Genomic DNA, 17,998 nt, shown 5'->3' with positions numbered 1-17,998 from the left:
AAAGAATCCAGTAATGTAATTGGTCACTAGCTTCCTCCCTCTAGCCCCTCGACCAATAAACTCAGTGTTGCTATGCCTTATCAGTTTGCTGATTGGCTGATACTGCTCTCCGCTATTTATCAAGTCAACGGCCAGTGAGATTTTTGCCAAAGATCGTCAACTCGGTCGTCAAGATAACTCCCGTCCTCCGGAATGTCCGCTATTGAGCTGTCGAATGACCAATTGAAGTGCTCCACAGGGAGATCCCCATGCCCTCTATAATCACCAAGTAGGTACACACACAAACAAATACTATTTGGAATGACGTTAAAAAAAAAAGAGATGAGCTTTCGGAGAAAGAAAGACAAAATAATCTGTGAGAGGTCAACAGCATGTAGCAACCTTCAGTGTGTTGTGATGGTCAGCAACCGTAAGTAAGTTGAACTTTTCTTGGAAGAAGGCCCAGTTGTTGTAGTAGGCTAACGTTAACTGTCTTGTTTAGCTAACTTCTGGGCTAATGTTACAACTTGTAAGAGGCGTTTGTCAAAACTGAACACAACTCAACAGCAAAAAAATAGTCTGAGATAATGAAGAAAAAAAAACACAATGCAAATATATGTTTACATACTTTTACAGTATTTATTCATGTAACACCTACATTTAAGCAACAATTGATCAATTCAAACACCTGGTAAATTCATACTGATTATGTGCGACAATGTTTTTTAAATACAATATTAGTTACATATCACAACAGTATAAGTAAAAACTAACACTACAAAAATAAGACACTGCACAGAAACCAAAGGACATAAGCCACCCTCCCTTTATAACGAATGTTATACGAACACGGAAGTCGATTGGAGGGAACCCTCTCGCTCCGGCTGGTCGTTTCATCACTCTCTCTAGCTGCCTCTTCTAAACTCCACTGGGCATCATTTTGCGCGTCAAAACATTGCGTCTCTGCAGGACTTGCCAGGGCCGGAGAGAAGAGGAAATTTGTCTGGGAAGGAATGCGAAAGGAGTTTTAGGATTGGCACTGCCACGAGGAAAACGAGGAGGTGCGACATTTTCGAAGCTACGTGGAGAACCGTTTTTCTTCCCTTCAAAGGTAAAATCCTTTCCTCTGCGTTGTTTTTCAGCGTGGTGCATTTGTTGTTACGCACACAGCCCATCCAATAGCCTACTTTTTAACCTAGACAACTTTTAACATGCAACCACACTTGCTGTAATATCCAAATAAAACACACGTTTATGGTTTGTCGCTTGTATTGTGCCAATAACATGTATTTTCATGTGTATTTATCATGCCTGGACCTTGTTATATACAGTCTCTGGCCTGGACTGATGTTTTCTTTGTGAATTGGATGTTGAGGTCTACTCTGCAGTGTCGCGACAGTAACTAGTGGTTATTATTATGTTGTTTGTGGTGGCAGTCCCGAACGTATGCGCCATCATCACCGTGCGCGCACTTGGTCGTGATGGTGCACGTCAGTGGTGATCAATGCGGGTTATCGTGTAATACGCATATTGTGATCATAAACTCGGACCACAATCCCCTAGTTTTCATCGATCTGCAAAAGTAATTGCAGATGTTAAAGCTTTTCAGAATGGGTGATGTGTGTGTGCTGGCGCGCGCGCGTGCGTGCGTGTGTGTTTTCAACATTGCTGAGCTGAGGCATCCCCGCCATCTGTGCTGCGTGTGGTGTCTGAAGTTCTACGCCAGATGAAGTGCGCCACTGCCTGTGACCTGATTCAATAATCACACATACTGTACACCTTAAAGCCTTCATGTTTTGTGTATTTATGTATGTGTTATCCCACGTGACATCAACCCTCCCACACAAGTCAATGACAGTTTGGCCAGCAGGTGGAAATGCTGCATCCCACCCCTAAACAACACCTACTAAATAAAGTCCATGGGAGACAGTTCAAGAAGGGAGACTATTATCAAGTTGCAACCTTTGCACTGATCTATTTTTACTGCAAAGCCTGCATTCAGATAGTTATTGATCATGTGAGGAGTTGATACACAGGGATCAGTGTTGCAGGCCTTAAAAGGTGATCCTTTACAGATCACTTGTATACATAAACACAAGTTATGTACAATGTGTTGTATCTGAATCACTTTGTCTCATCATTCACTTTATTTGTTCACCTTTTAAATCACTACTTTCATCGCCACACACATACATTCCTCAGGAATCATCTGTACAAACAAACCAGATAATTAGCATTTAAAGAGTTTCCTTTGGACAAACTCTACAAGGAAATAAATACACAAGTACAAGTGTCTAAAGTACTGAGAACAAGCTACAAAATAGAGGCAGACAGAAGAAAATGAGACACGAGTAAAGATCAGCAATGGCAACAGTAACCAGACACATGCACCTGGGATGCAGGAGCATCGCTTCATCAGTGAGATTTGATATGGTTGGGGGAGAGAGGAGTTTTTTCCTCCTCTAGTCAGTGATGTCATGCTGCTGTAGGCTGATGGCCTTGGTGTAAGACTGAATGGATACCAGGAAGAAAGTACATGAAGTACATAAATTGTGTTGGTGCAGCTTGTGGGCAGCGGAGGGCACGCAGCTCATCTATTCCTGAAGGGATACAAACTGCTTCTTCCCTCTTTCCCTCTCCGATCATTTAATTCTCTCCATGTCCCCGTCCGACTCTCACCCCCCTTGTATCTCTCTCTACCCCCCCCCCCCCCCCCGTCTTTCTCCTGCTCTCGATCATTGTCAGAAGCAGTATCAGCAGCATCAGTGCATTACATAACAACGGTTTTTTTGTTGGGATACAAGGGCCCTTTTGGCTGTTGAGACTCGTGGCACGTAGCCTTTTGTGATGACACCCAGAAATGACCAGAATGGACAGCTCGGTGACCTCAAACGACCCGTGGCAGAACTGATGAATGGACAGAGTGACAGCAGAACAAATAAATATACAAGCAGGCTGAGGAGAGGCATAGAGACAGAGGGAGATAATATGAAAATATTAACTGATAAAAGGTTGTATGAACATGCCGAGTTCCTCTAGTCATCTGATCCTTTATGCAATTTGTTATTCTGTCAAAAAGGTTTTTTAGTGTTTGTGCAAAGCAGCCCTGAGCGACTCTTTAGCGTCAACTTATTAGTGTGTGAGCATCCTTGCTCCCACAAACAATGTTGCATAGCAAAGTGAGTTTCAAGCGTGTACACCCACAAACATGACTGCTGTCCTGTTTTTGGAAACTAAATGTTTTGAAATGTCAAACAGTCATTGTGCAGGTACAGGATATTGTCATGTTTCATGTGGTAAAGGCCTTACCTACTTCCTCCTGTACTTTATAGTCGTTGGCATTGTTGTCTTTACAGTTACATATTTCCTTATTAAGCTTTTTCAACGTTGCAGGTCATTCACTTGAACATGTCAGCCAGTACCTAAAGCCCAGGTACCGGGAGCAGAAAGGTCAGATCCCAATTTCTAGGGCTGCGACTAATGATCAGTTAACCGGCTGATTATTCTCATTATTTTGCTCTCTCGAACACAGAAAATACTGAATAAATGCTCGTCACAAGTTCCCAGAGCCCAAGTTAAGTCCTGTTTGTGTTTTGGCTGACCAAAAGTCCAACACCCAAAGATATATTTAATTTACGATGATTTATAAAAATCCAGCAATTCTTCATAAGTGAGACAGAGGAACTAATGATCGACAATTTTTGCTTGAAAAAGTAACAAATCATTTATTATTAAAACAGTGCATCACACAGCTACTATGATAATGTGTGTAAGAGGAATCAGCTGTTTTCATCCAAAGCCACTGTTGTTATGGCTGTAATGAAGTGATTCTTCAGGGACCGCCACTGCAGATATTATACAGAGAACTCCACATGGATTATGTATGACCTACAAGAAGATGTGCAACACGTGCACTACTGTAATCCAGCACTGCTTCTCCCAGAGACGACGGTTTGAGTAAACATCTCGCCTCTCAGCTGGTATGGACAGGTTCTCACATTTACATTTTAGAAACTTAACTGGTACATTTACCTTGTGTGACTTGTTGCAAATGCAGGGGTAGAGGCTTAAAAGAAAAAAAGCTTGAATTTAATTAAATTAAATTCTGAGCTTAAGTTAGAAGCTTACATTCCTAGATTACCTGCAATACTTAAGACTAATTAGCGAGCTATAATCAGGCAGCTTTGTGCAAATGTCAGCGATTGTCTTGATTCGTTGAATTTCAAATTGCTAGTTTTGTCTGACCAGCCGTCTAAAACTCAGATATATTCAGTGTGTGTGTGTGTGTGTGTGTGTGTGTGTCGGGGGTCACTCCAACAACTGTACTGAGTGTGTCTTTGTGCCCCAATCCCACGCCGCTGGCATCGCGTCAGAGGAGAGAAAACAAGGGCACATCTCACCGCTTTATTTATTTATATATGCCGGTCCTTTCCATCAGCACTGGAGCATTCATCAGCCTCCGACACTAAAAACAATCATATTGCAGGAAAGTAAAGTAAAGAGGCCTCTCTTGCTCCTCTTGTTTGTTCTGAAGTCACAGAGGCCTTCAGTTCCCATTCAGTATTTTATTAGTTTTTCCAGACGACTCAGTAAAGACAGACAGGAAGGAGAGGAGACAGTGGGATGAAACAACTCAAGCTATTACAGAATAGCCTTTTAAACTGTAGAAGTTATTGGTTTTATGTATTTAGAATGGTCCTGTCTATATATTTTACTGTGTTACAGTAGCTTTATGAAAAGTAGCACAGGGAAGTAAAACTAGATTAAACTTAGCAGTTGATAGGTTGTGTTTAGTGCCAGAGCTACAGGGAGGCAATCTCAACTAAAGTTGCATTAAGCAATAAAACCCCAAAGATGAAATCTGCAGCACACGGTAAAGAGCACAGGCCCCTAACCATCTCCTGGACAGTTAGTCAAGACATACTCCTGTCCTGCTGGCCCCGAGGCTCTGGGATGGATTCCCAGGCCAGCTCGCTAATCTTCTCAATCACCAGGGCACACCAGCAGAAGTATTTTAAGGGCTCGGTCTATTTGGATATCACGGAGCGAGCAGAGCGCGATCGTCGCCGTTGTGCTACGCTAAGCAGATTATCTCTGCGGCTTCATAGACTTAAACACAGAGTCTAGTGCTGCTGCTGCCTGCGTGTACTGCAGAGACCCGAGGAAGTGCAGATTACTTTGCTAATAAAGGGCATCGTTAGTCGCAGCTCTAACTTGTTGTCAATGTTCTGCCACATCAATTCTTTTATTTATTGTTTGTACTGTAAAATTCCCATCATATTTGACCAGAGTGAAAGCTGTCTAAAAATGTCCGACCAGCAGTCCAAAACCTAAGAGGTGTTCATTATTAACACTATAATGGAACTATAATGAATGAGACTAAAATCCTCGGTGAGGCTGCACTGGCAGCGATGCTTTGAGCTAAATGCTGAACGTCAGCATGCTTATACGTGCATATAACCAACATGCCAATGTGTATAATGCAGGTATAATGTTTTCCGTGTTTAACATCTTAGTTAGCGTGTTAGCATGATAACATTTGCTCATCAGTACTAAACACAATAATGCTGAGGATGGGAATGTAATTCGTTTTTCAGGTATTTGATTGGAAACAAAATACCTGCAAATACCTATATTGACTTTTGTCTTGATGGTGGCACTAGAGGAAAGGTGAGTGGATCGCCAAGTCAGGATTCATCCTCCGGGCACCATGAATGTATTTACATACTTTATGGCAATTCACCTTGTAGTTGTCGAAGATATTTCGGTGGAAGGCAGACTGACAGTCATCCCTACATCCCATAAAAAATGACTAAGAAGCAATTATCATAACAGTTACCTCTTGATTTCTTGTGTCTGTCCCTGCTTCGATAGCCCAAACTGTCCTCTCGACCAGCTAGGACTCATTTTTGGCCTCTAGAAGAAGCAATGTCCTGTGTGGTGGATGCCTGTACCTGTACCATGTTTGTATCTCATCTCATGAAGTAGAATTTCTTCAGTGTTTTATGCTTACAACTGAAATGTGTAATGTAGTGTCTCAGCCTGGAACACCTCAATAATTCTGCATCACTTCACATCATAGCTCTTTGAGGTTTAACAGTTTCAAAGACGCGAGCAGGTTGGAGAATTCTCTGAGCAGACTGTAATCCCATCAGCAGTTACACACCTGTGGCTCAGTTTACAACGTCAAGTTTAAGGAAGCAGCTGTTGCACAACCGTGTAACCATTAGCTGCTCTTTTATCCTCCCTGTGCGCAGGTGTTTGCCTCCCAACCCACCGCCCACCACGGCCCTCACCTGTGTGTTGCGGTGCTTCCCTTGTGAGCCGACCTGGGCTGGCAGTCCCTTCTTGCACCGCCCGCCAACTCCGCCCATGGTCAGAATGACGCGCTCCAAGACCTTCCAGGCATACCTGCCGAGCTGCCACCGAACCTACAGCTGCATCCACTGCCGGGCTCACCTGGCCAACCACGACGAGCTCATCTCCAAGGTAACCGGCAAGCTGCTCCAGTGACTTCACTCATCTTACCAACAGTGCTTGTTCCTGGAAACCATTCTTACAGTACTAACATTCAGGCATTCATGTTTTTTTTTGTTGTTTTTTTTAGATAAAAGAATCTTCACCGTGTAGTTTTTTCCTCGTCAGTTTCATAGCACAGTCAATAATACAGAGCAAAACGCACTAGGTTTAACAGCCATTAAACGACTAGCGTGGAAGATTAAAAAAGAGGAAGCGTGGATGAGGAATTATGAAAACAAACAGGCTGAACACCTGTATGTCTGTGTCAGCCGCCGCCACGCTATTGCTTGTGGATGGATTATGTTATAAACTGGTTAGTGAAAAGGATTATGAATCACTTTTTCCACATGTGATAATGAAAACACTGCTCACCTGTGCACAACGGCCTTCTGCTGGTCGTAACACATCTGCACGATAGAAACCCATTTAACGTGTCCCTTCAATCGTAGCTTTACGTTATGCATTATCTTATCATACAAGAGCTTCTGTTATATTAAAGGCCTGTCTCAAATCAACACATTTTTCTTATTTGACTGGTGCATTATGGCAATATAACATCATGCTTATATCATTTCATAGTTACCACACTGTATGAAAGGGCTCATTCTTGTTTCAGCCTTTTCATCTTTGTCTCATCTTGTCTCTGCAGTCGTTCCAGGGCAGTCAAGGCAGAGCCTACCTGTTCAACTCAGTGTGAGTGTCCCTCTCTTGTTGCATTTCTACCCACCTGCTTCACGTTACGGCTTTCGAAAAACTGTCCTGCAGGCTGGACTTAGAAAGGAGACCAGTGTTCTAACATGCTTGGTTGTTTTAAAATAGGTGAGGAATGCACATTGTTTGTTTCACACAGTAGTCGTGTTGTATTTGAAGCCTCGGTGTGCCAACCTGTGCCTCGGACTCATTATCAATTGAATTGAGTGTGAAAATTAGGCTGTTTGAATCTATGCTCCCTGGCCTGGCACCCTATCAGTATGCGTTGTGTGAGTGGGTGTGAGGCAGTGACTCACTCTGAGCACATCATACAGTACATGCAACTGAGCAACATGAGACACTTACACAATACTAATTTGTAACTTGTATTACTTTGTATCTGATTGTGTCTCCTCTTGCTCTCCTTTCCATTCCTTTCCTCTCCACAAACCCATTTCCCCACTCACCCTCTCTCAGGGTGAACGTTGGGTGTGGCCCTGCAGAAGAGAGGGTTCTGCTCACAGGTCTGCACGCTGTAGCAGATATCTACTGTGAGAACTGCAAGACCACCCTGGGTTGGAAATACGTAAGTGTCCTTGGCTGATTTTGATGCACAAGCACCACAAACTGCATTCAAGGTTAGAGGACGATAAATTGGGAGGTTGTTATTATAGCACACCCTAATTTTATTTGCACCCTAATTATTTTTGGACCTCCTCTTCTCTCGGGGGTCAACCCACTGTCACTGCTGTGCAGGCTGAATTAATTATGAGATTGATTTATCAGAACAGATGGAGATGTGAAGGAGAAGTCTTCACTAATCTTATGTGACCTGATTAGTTTGTAATGTTTTGTAGAAGTGATAAACAAACCTAAAGATCAATGTAGAACATTTAGTGATTTGAACTGTTTCAGAATTAAGCGAACATTGATGATCACCATGTAGCTCGGCTTACTTTATATCAGAGCCATTTAAACAGTCTCCGTAATGCTGTGATACAGCATATCAAAATGCATGTGCAGGATGTAATTAGTGCAGGTGGTATTTTATGTCCCATGTCAGGGTGAACTTCACAGCACCCACACAGGGCACGTGACTTTATCCTTAAGGAGTTAGCACACATACAAACAGTGAGTGTCCTTGTTGTTTGACTTCTCAGACGCCTCCATTGACCGCTACATGTCAAACCTTAAACCTGATTCTATAACCTTCCAGCCTAAAAATAACTGTTTTCCTTATGACGCCTGGTATAAACACCTGGCGAACCAGCTTTAAAAGTAGAAACCTTTCTGGGTAGTTTCTATTCCTGTCAGGACCGCACAAGGCAGAAACAAACTAAGGTCACATGCATGCACACAGACACTAGATAGGACTTAATGGAGGGTTTCCATTAATATCGGTTGCAGCAGTATTGATTTTCCGCGGTCGTCAGAGTTCTATTGAGAGGCTTGACCTACTGCACTTCTAAATGAAGAAATCTGATAACGTGCCTCTGCAGCTAGAAGCCAAAATAGCCAAAGACAAAGCAAGGCACAGACGCTCGACGGTGAAAGAACATTTGTGTCAGCCGACTCGATGAGAGGCCTGAAATGAGTGGGTGTCTTTTGAACAAATACACAGGGTTGTTAGTGGACTTTGAAATGAAACAGAAGTTATCATTTTGTGTAATTAATTAGCAGCGATGCTAAAAGAGGTTTTAAACAGTTTTTGAATCAAAATTAAAAGTGTGTTTTAAAGGATTTGTTAAGAGCAAAACGCATATCTCTAAACCTCACTGGTTCCAAAGATGTCTATTCAAGCTTGTATCTTGGGTTTAGTGCTTGCTGCTATCATTATCAGTTACTGGGGCCAGAAATATCCAAATTTGGCGATATACGAGGTGGAACTAGAATAAACTGAGGTAAGATTAGCAAGCAGCAGCCATCGCAGCTGAACGTGATCAAGTGACCGCCGTCTGTTAGTCAAAAACACTCCCACACTTTCTTGTTAAAGTCTTTTGGAATGGCACGAGTAAAAATCACCATAAATGCACATATGAGAAGAAAGAACATTAGCTATTGTGACAGCAATGTTAACAGCTGTGGAAGGCTGCTGTACTTAGGCACAGCCTTGCTTTATGCTGCAATCATCATGCTAAAATGCTCTCACGACAATGCTTACATACTCACGAGAAGCAGGAAGAATGTTTACCATCTTAGTTTAGCTTGTTAGCATGCTAATATTTGCTAATTAGCACCAAACACTAAGTCATGTCATTAGTTTTGCAGGTATTTAGCCATAAACCAAAGTATTAGTCATTGGAGAAACTTACAAGCGTACACGAGTCGCCTCGGTGGATTCCACCTGGCCTCATGAATCTTGAAGATTTTCATTTCAATAAATGTCTGTTAAGACACTGTTGCCAAAACATTCCCGGAAAATAAATGCTGTATTACAGTTTTTCTCCATTGTATGCACACAATTCTGAAAACTTGAAGCTCAAATACAAACAACAACTCTGAGCACAATTCCAGTATTTTCACTGGATTTAAAGTATCTCAAAAAGCCCAACGTGTTGCAATCACGCTTTTCAAATTATTGACGTTTGCAGTCAACATACTGTTTGTAGACTAAGGAAAACTAGAAAACTGTGATGTAACTTTTGATCATGGTGTTTGTTGGTGTATTTCAGTTAATAAAACACTAAGTGGAACTTATAGGCTTTTTTGTAGTTGGAGGAATTTTGGATTACACACCTAACAGTAGAAATACAGCCTGCAGAAATAGAGCAGACCCGACATCTATGTTGGCTATTGTGAGGCTCAAACCTGTGGCCTTATGGTTTTACTGTTACTTAGCGGTGAGAGACACATTCCCGCAAGCTTAAGGTATGACGATCCAGCCCAGTCAGAGATTTGGTTCTGCAGGCTCCTCTGCAGTGTTTAGTGACTGATGGTTACATAACCAGCTCCCAGAGAGCCAGCAGCAGAGACAGACCAGGACTGAGTCAAGGATTTTCATATACAGCTGTAAGGGCTGACATGAGCAGGGTTTTCTTTTTCTTTTTTTAATGCACCTTGTGTCCGTTTCTAGCTATCATACTCTCTGTCAAATAGATAAACATGGTATTATTCTGTCCGTGAGTCATTTTAATTAAATCTCTCCTGTCCTCTGCCACACCTTCCAGGAACATGCCTTTGAGAGCAGTCAGAAGTATAAAGAGGGCAAGTTCATCATCGAGCTGGCCCACATGATCAAGGACAACGGCTGGGACTGAGGGACCAGCAACCGGGACACTACTGCAACAGAGGAGAGGGAGGGGGGGAGGGGGGCTTGATGACTCGATGGATGGACAAATGGACGGATGAATGGAAAGGGAGGGGGGCGATTGTCGTGCGTGTTGGGTGAGTGTGCGACTTTGGTTTGGCTGGTTTACCATTAACCTCTGTAACTCTCTGCCCATCCCTCCCTACCACGACTCTTGATGTATGCACGCACACACCAACACACACACGTCGAGGTCCCAGACATCCCAGCTTGACAGAGAGGCAGACAGGCAGGCTTGTACGCAGCTAGCAGGACTAGGTGACTGGCCAGCAAGATGTCTGATTGTCTCGTTTTTTCTTACTGAAACATTTGGTAGCTCTTCAAAACGGTTGCAAGGACCTGCTAGGAGACATCTTCATTGTGTTAAATATTCCACCTTAAAACACAAAAATGTTTAAACCTGTCAGTGGTTGGGCTGCCCTGGCAGTGTTCATTGGCTTTGGTTGAAGAGCTGACGGACATTCACTCTGTCATCAGCTTGAGTCAGATGACCTAAGATGATTATAGCAAATCCAGCTGATCGCCGCCGTGCCAGCTGGGCCAGTGATGAAGCCTGGCGCTGAGGCACGGCGGCCCGAGCACATGGGTGTTTTGATGTGCGGTGGGGTGGGTGAAGGGATTGCCGCCCACCAGGACGCTCTCTCAACATGGTGGGGAGGGGAGGATCCCGATCCAGTTATGCAAAGGATTTGATGGCTTCTGGCTTGGATTCACTCAATGCCTTGCCAGTGATGCAGCTCAGGAATGGGCCGAGAGTGAAAGAGATACAGACAGACAGACAGCCACCAGCTTGTCCTGAAACCTCACAGGAATTTCTCCCTCGCGGCCGCAAAGCAGCCCTGGGTTTTATTCATCCTATGACACAAGTTGTGTAAAATGTACTGCTGATCCTCCCTGTGTATGTCTGGCGTCGGCGGCCGCATCGGTGCGTCCACCTTTGTTACTTTGACAGACAGAATTACACAACATAAGCGTGTCTCAGGTGAACTACTTTGACTGGGATTCACAAAGGTTAGCGAGCATCTTTTTGCTGTTGGAGGTCGATGAGTTAAGGTGACAAGGCTGTGCAGGCTTGGGGAGGGGGGGGGGATACTATCAGTGGGATACTACCATAAGCCCTGCTATCGTGCAAATAACAGTGTGATTTGAAGAAACTGACAAACAAATGGTGAAAGCATAACTGGTCTCATGGGCCAAGAGAAAATACAAATGGTAAAGAAATTAATACAGAAAGTAATTTGTTATCTTCACTGGAGTTACGAGGTATATTCATAACCACAGAGGTCTGTACTGTAGATGCATATGTATAAAAGGTTTCACTCTTGGGCTCTCTTTCAGTCTGGGATGGCTGCCGTTTAACTGCTGTTACACTGATCTTCACTAACTGGCCCTCACAAAACATAACAAACCGACTGGGCAACATTATAAAGCAATGCACTAGACCCACCCGCTTATTTTTTTAGTCTTAATGCAGCACAATTATCTTCTTAGGTTTTGCCCCAGTTTGAGATATTCCTCATTCATCCTTTGCGTTATCACACCTGTGCAACATTTGAGGTAACATTGCTCAGGTACGTTTATGCTACTTTTTCATCTTAATGTGCTGGATGCGTTATCATTCTCTGATGGAAATGTATTATTTTCAAATGAGAGAATCCATCCCGTGGAAATGCAACGTTAATGCATGCATGAAGTAAAACAAGTGTTCTGACCAGTTTTGTGCTCGGTCCTTGTCACATTTTTGTGAACAGAATATTGTGTGTGTACCAGAGTTGCAATGATGATGGGCTGTAATGTAATACAACAAATGATCCGATTGGCCTTAGTCCATTCGAGCTGTGAGATCTTTCTTCTTCGGATTAAACGCGATTCTGGTTTAGAGTAAAGTAAAATGAGTTGCCCTGTTTGTCACACATAGTTGCTCTAGAAGTTGCCCTGTTTATGTTGAGAGCTGTGCAAGACTCTCCAGTTACAACCAAATCGAAACAGATGACTCTTCAGTAACACTCAGCAGCTGATCGCTCAGTCGGCGGCTGCGACATTAAACCCCGCACAACCAAAGAACCCACCCATCAACAATATATAGGCCAAACAAAAAATCAAATTTTGCTTGGGCGAAGTGTTGCGAAACAAGGGGTTGTGTATAGCTGAAAGCCAAGGTTGTTGGTAGCCTTTCTCTGATATATATAATGTATTATGATTTTGTAAATCTTAATATATGAATATATTCTATTTACTGTATTCACCATGAGGATTACCATGCTTGTCAAACTCTGTGCTACAGACTGTAAATAGTGTTAATGTATTGTGTTTTATCTATGATCCATACGATGAATGAATGAATATGATTTAGGTCATGTCATGCTTTCTTTCTGGTACCCCACATTGGCTGTACGATACTACTTTTTTACTGAAAATGTTTCAATTTTAATGTCTTTTGTAAAGGGGGATGCTGATGTTGACTATATATATCATTGGATCTTCATCTAATAAAATGCACCTTGATATCTGTATGGTATACAGTGTTTGTTTCTTCCCGCACAACCTTAAATCTCAAAGTGTCACGCACTTTAATGATGCACCTAAATTCAGTTGGGCGATTCACTCACGAGAAAGAAACTTGAGCCGACACTTTCTGAAGCTTTCATCTCAGAATATCCCTGCTTAGTAAGCGCCTCCGCTTTTTAACCTTCTCTGTTACGAATTTGAGCCATCTTAAACCCAATTTAAGATTATCTTGACTGAGTGACAATGAGGGGATCATTCTAGATGCTAAAATGCTAAGGCCCGAAGCCAAAATGTGCAGAATTTAAGGTTAAACCACAGATTTTTAAGTGGTACTGTACACTTGATTAAGACATTGGAGCATTTAAATGGATTTTCTAGGAAACAGTAAATACATTTGCTGTAGCTAAGGATATTTCACCAGCTAGTCTAAACTAATACAATCATTGCCGTTTAGTTCTGATCCATTCTAGTTATTGTGAATTTGTCATGCTGTCCCCCACCATATTGTAGTTACATAGTTTTGGCTTTGTAGGACTGTGGCCTAATGTCTATTTAAGTTAGCTAATAAAAGCTACCTTAAGCCACCACAAATAGGGCTGTGAACTGTGTATTGAAATGAGAAATAGTTTCTTGCTTATAAATTAAACTTTTCATCCATGAGAGCAATAATTTGTTGTTTCTGGTTGGAGAAGCTATTTAAGAGATTGAGTGGTCAGTGTGAACCATAAAAGGTTAATGTTTTCCTTTTGCTGACGACAATGAGATTCTTCCAAGAAGCGACTATTAATAACAGCGATGATGATAAAAATGAGGCGTTCACAGTAGTTATGAGGTGGATGTTTGTGTGGATTGACCAGGCATCCCCAGATAGCGTGGACACAAAGTCTGCTGTGACTGAACTTTAATATCCAATGGTGACATTTCATTGTCCCCATGGTAACAAGTGCATCATCTGTTACAAATAGGGAAAAATCAACATCAGCCGCTTCGCCTCCGTGAGGATGATGTTCGTGGTGTTTTCTGTGTATTTGAGGATGTGTGTGTGCAGAGGAGGGTTATGGGTATAAGAGTCACCTTTTAGTCTTACATTAATCAAGCTTCTCGCCATGCTTACTTTCCCCCTCCTTTCTCCTTATTCCCACTCCCCTCCACTCTTGTATCTTGCTTTCCATTCATCTTCCATTATCATCGTTTAGCCCCTCCCCTCTTCCCCATGTCCTCCCGCTGTAGTGTTGTTTCAAATGATTCTCCTGGACTGATTTCCCTCTCTGTCCGACTTGGCTAACCCACTCTAAATCTCACTGCAGCAGATGGTGCTGTGTTTGCATTGGGTGAGGTCTCCTAGCAACCCCGTCACTCTCTCTCTCGCTCGCTCACTCCTTTTACGAGCAGTGGAGGAGTTGGTGTCCTGCTCTGTCTGGGTCTGCCATGCCCACCCCTCCTCCGTCTCTTTGATTGACCCGACCGCCTCTCGATGTTGATGTCTATGTTTACGTCTGTCTCTCTCTCTCGTATGCAAAAGTAGGCCAGGGGCTGACTGCCTGGATTACTATACATGTATAATGATTACATTTTATGTGCATGGGCAAAGAAGGACACACACCAACCAACGTGATTTGTACCCTGATGTGATCTAGATTTATACAGATGTTCACATATGTTGTGACGTTAACACATCCGGGCCACGCAGGCTTTAAAGCTCACATTCATGGTATTTACAGCTGCTAAGTGTTACAGCTGCTAAATGTAGATGTGGGTTATTTCTTCATCTTCCCAGGATCTGACACTTAAAAGGAGATCATTACCATCCAGGGAGAGATGCTGATGAAAACACAGCATCAGGTCACAGCACGCACACACACACACCCTGACAAAGCATTGGTTATTGTGCTTTCATGCTACCCCTGGCCTACAGACACACACACACACACCTACATTGTTGTAACTGCATACATAGAATGACCCTAAACAGCTCCAAATTCTACTTAATTTGGTTTATATCAGGTTTTGAATTAAGTTGATGTATTCAATTTAAATATTAAGCTGGTTAGTTTAGCATTGAGACTGGAAACAACCAGCCTCGCTCTGTGAAAAGGTAACCAAATCACTAATACTATATTACTAATAAACATATTATATTTGTTTACAAAAAAACATAGTGTAATAATAACCATTAGCCTTTTTTCCCCCAGGGAGTGGTGTTCAAAGCTATTTCTTGGCCAGTAACTGCCTGGAGTTCTTCCTGTTTCTGCTTGTATTTTCACAAGGTCCTCACTAATGCAGAAGTTCAAGAGCACATTCACAGAAGTCTCTTTAAAGACTAATGGCTCACAGCGTGATCATCCATCATGCACAGACCAACAAGCAGAGAGTCTCACACACACCCACACACACACCCTCCCCACCCCACACACACAGAGACACTTCAGTATTGCTGAGGGGAAGAAAAAACAATACAAATGGCAGCCACATGCCATGTAATGTGGAGGCTATCCCTGATTAATTGCTTTAATTTACTTTTCCAGCTGCATCACTGAGACAACACAAATGCTTGATTCTTCTTCTTGAAGTCTGTGGACTTGTATCACAAAGAGCAACAACCTGCTGCTACATTAGAGCGCTGCATAGCTTTTTTTGTGTGTATTTTTATTAAATTAAAAAGTGCTACCTCACTTCTAAAAGCTTTTGTTGTTGGCTACACCTAAGTGGCACCAGATGTTGATGATCATTCTGAAGCATCCCCAGGGGGATCTTCTGCACCAGCATTTAAAATCTGCTTTTGTAACTCCTTCTTTTTGAGGGGGATCATTGGCCCCTGAGGGATACAAAGTGCCCCCTGTTTGTTTGTTTACTCGGGTAGAAGTACCAACAGGCCTCGGCGGAGGGAGGGGAAGGCTTTTTTCCTCATCCCATGACCTCATATCTATATCAGGCACTCAAAAGCGAGCCGTGGCTATAGAGAGAAATGTGCAAGGCCAGCACAAAACAATGCATTCAAAAAGGCCCTCAATGGGGACGGCCTGAATGATGACACTTCAGATAAACCCTCTCGTAAAAAGTAAAAGCATTCAGATGCTTTTACAATACAAGGGTTGCTCCTTTCAGGTGAATTCCTTTACAGCGTGGCTCATTACAAGCCCGGGATCCACTAGGTGATTTATGGGAGGTCACCATTTTTTGTGCAGTCTCTAATAAAAGATTCCCCCAATGACCTCTCAGGACCGAAGCTGCGTCCCAGAGCTTTTTAATGGTAAAATAATTGGTGTGAGGCAATTGAAGTGTTTCGCTTTGGTCTCAAAAACACATCAGACATCCGAGTTTCACGGGCTGCACACGTACCTCACCTCCATGACAAGATCACCACATGGTTCTAGGGAAACGGATGCTTCAGAAAAGGTCATTCATTCTAATCAAAACATCCCCACCTCAATCCAGTCTAATTCAGCAATAATTATGCATTAGTGAAATGTTTCACTGTATATTTCAGCTGTTTTCATTGGGACCAAAGTCCAACTTAATCCAGTTAGTGAGCACAGCTAAGAAGAGGAATAAAACTAAAGTGCACATTGAAGCAATCTGGGCTTGAATCCTGCTTGGACACACAATCACATTTTATCTCTGAATCTGTAATCAATCCACATTGTGGCGCTTCCCTCAAGTAGAATATGTTTTAAAGACAAGAGGTTAACTTAGTTTGAGGAAAGTATAAAATACAATTGGTGGGAATGAGATTCTGCATGTTGAAGCCAATATTTTTCTTGGAGAACTGAACATATAACGTACGCAATTACAGATTAGTTTCCACTTTTGACGAAAATATAATTTTTTGGACTTGATGAACAAAATGGATCACGCAATATTTTACAGCGCCTCTTTATGATGTATACATATTGTTTAAGCAGGGAAAAACAAAAAGTTAACACAGGTTCAAAATGAACCGTCTGTGCAGCCCACTGTTCTCGAGGTCAATGTCTGACCGCACGAGTGACTCTGAACAATCCGCCTGAACCCGTCAGTGAACCTGCTGATTCAAAGCAGATGTACGTGAGGCTGGTCGGTCCCTGCTTGTGTTGGAGAGCGGGAGGGGGAAACAAACGCAGACTCTGCTGCAGCTGCCAGGAGACCTGCTGTAAGGCCGTCTAGCTCAGGACTGCAGAGACTAAAAATAGCTCAGTGGTTCACAGGCACCACCCACCACATTACCCATGAGGCAAAACAGCAGCACAGAGCAAAACAACACCACTGCATACTGTACGACAATTAAAGAAGAGCAGAGGCAGCCAGCTCACTACACATAAACATACATACAATGACAGATGCTGAACATAAGGGGAACTCCTTCAGCCTGGAGAATTAAAAAACAATATGTGTACCCTTTGTACACATATTGGTTGTGTCATTTGAGTAAGACAAATACAATCACTAATTTTAAAAGTAATAATCTCAGAGATTTTAATTTACATGTCTGGTAAATCCCTATCCATCAACAGATTGAGCCTATGGACCACTAAAGCCCATGCATTTGCAGTATTACAAATTTTGGCGACATTCCAACAAGAATTTAATCACAAGCAGCACTTTCTGGGCAGTGAGACCCCAAAACAGTGCTGCAGTCACCGCTTATGGCCACAGGTGGCGCCAAAGGGGATAACAGAGATCTTCACGATTGTAACTTTAAAAGGGGACATAGAGGGGGTCACGTGCTTTAGCACAAATGTATCCGTCAATACCAACCCACAGACAGTTGTGTTTTGTGTGTGTTGCCTTGTTGCCAACATGTGATTCAAAAAAGCCTTTCAAGCAGAAGGTGAAATGCTTTTTAAAACTACAATAACATGAACTTTGGGGGAAACACTGAAACAACTGCTAACTGAGGCCATGACGCGGCTGGAGAACCAGGAGAACCAGGAGAACCAGACCACACTAGGGTCATCAATCTGCCCGAACACACAGGGACCTTTCGGCATTTTGGCTGCCAAACAACCGGAACCTCAC

The 17,998-nt window shown here is 42.7% G+C and overlaps 1 protein-coding gene across 1 annotated transcript; it reads left to right on the top strand.

The window, feature by feature from the left end:
- The first annotated feature begins 893 nt into the window (after positions 1-893).
- On the top strand, positions 894-10,475 carry LOC117741500 (protein yippee-like 2). Its single transcript, XM_034548574.1, has 5 exons — positions 894-1,090; positions 6,237-6,468; positions 7,148-7,191; positions 7,666-7,774; positions 10,356-10,475. The coding sequence occupies exons 2-5, from the start codon at positions 6,352-6,354 to the stop codon at positions 10,443-10,445; spliced, it is 360 nt and encodes a 119-aa protein (XP_034404465.1). The 5' UTR covers positions 894-1,090; positions 6,237-6,351; the 3' UTR covers positions 10,446-10,475.
- The last annotated feature ends 7,523 nt before the right edge of the window (positions 10,476-17,998 follow it).

Source organism: Cyclopterus lumpus, chromosome 13, assembly GCF_009769545.1.
Source record: "Cyclopterus lumpus isolate fCycLum1 chromosome 13, fCycLum1.pri, whole genome shotgun sequence".
Lineage (NCBI taxonomy): Eukaryota > Metazoa > Chordata > Actinopteri > Perciformes > Cyclopteridae > Cyclopterus > Cyclopterus lumpus.
This window is presented reverse-complemented; position numbering and strand designations above follow the sequence as displayed.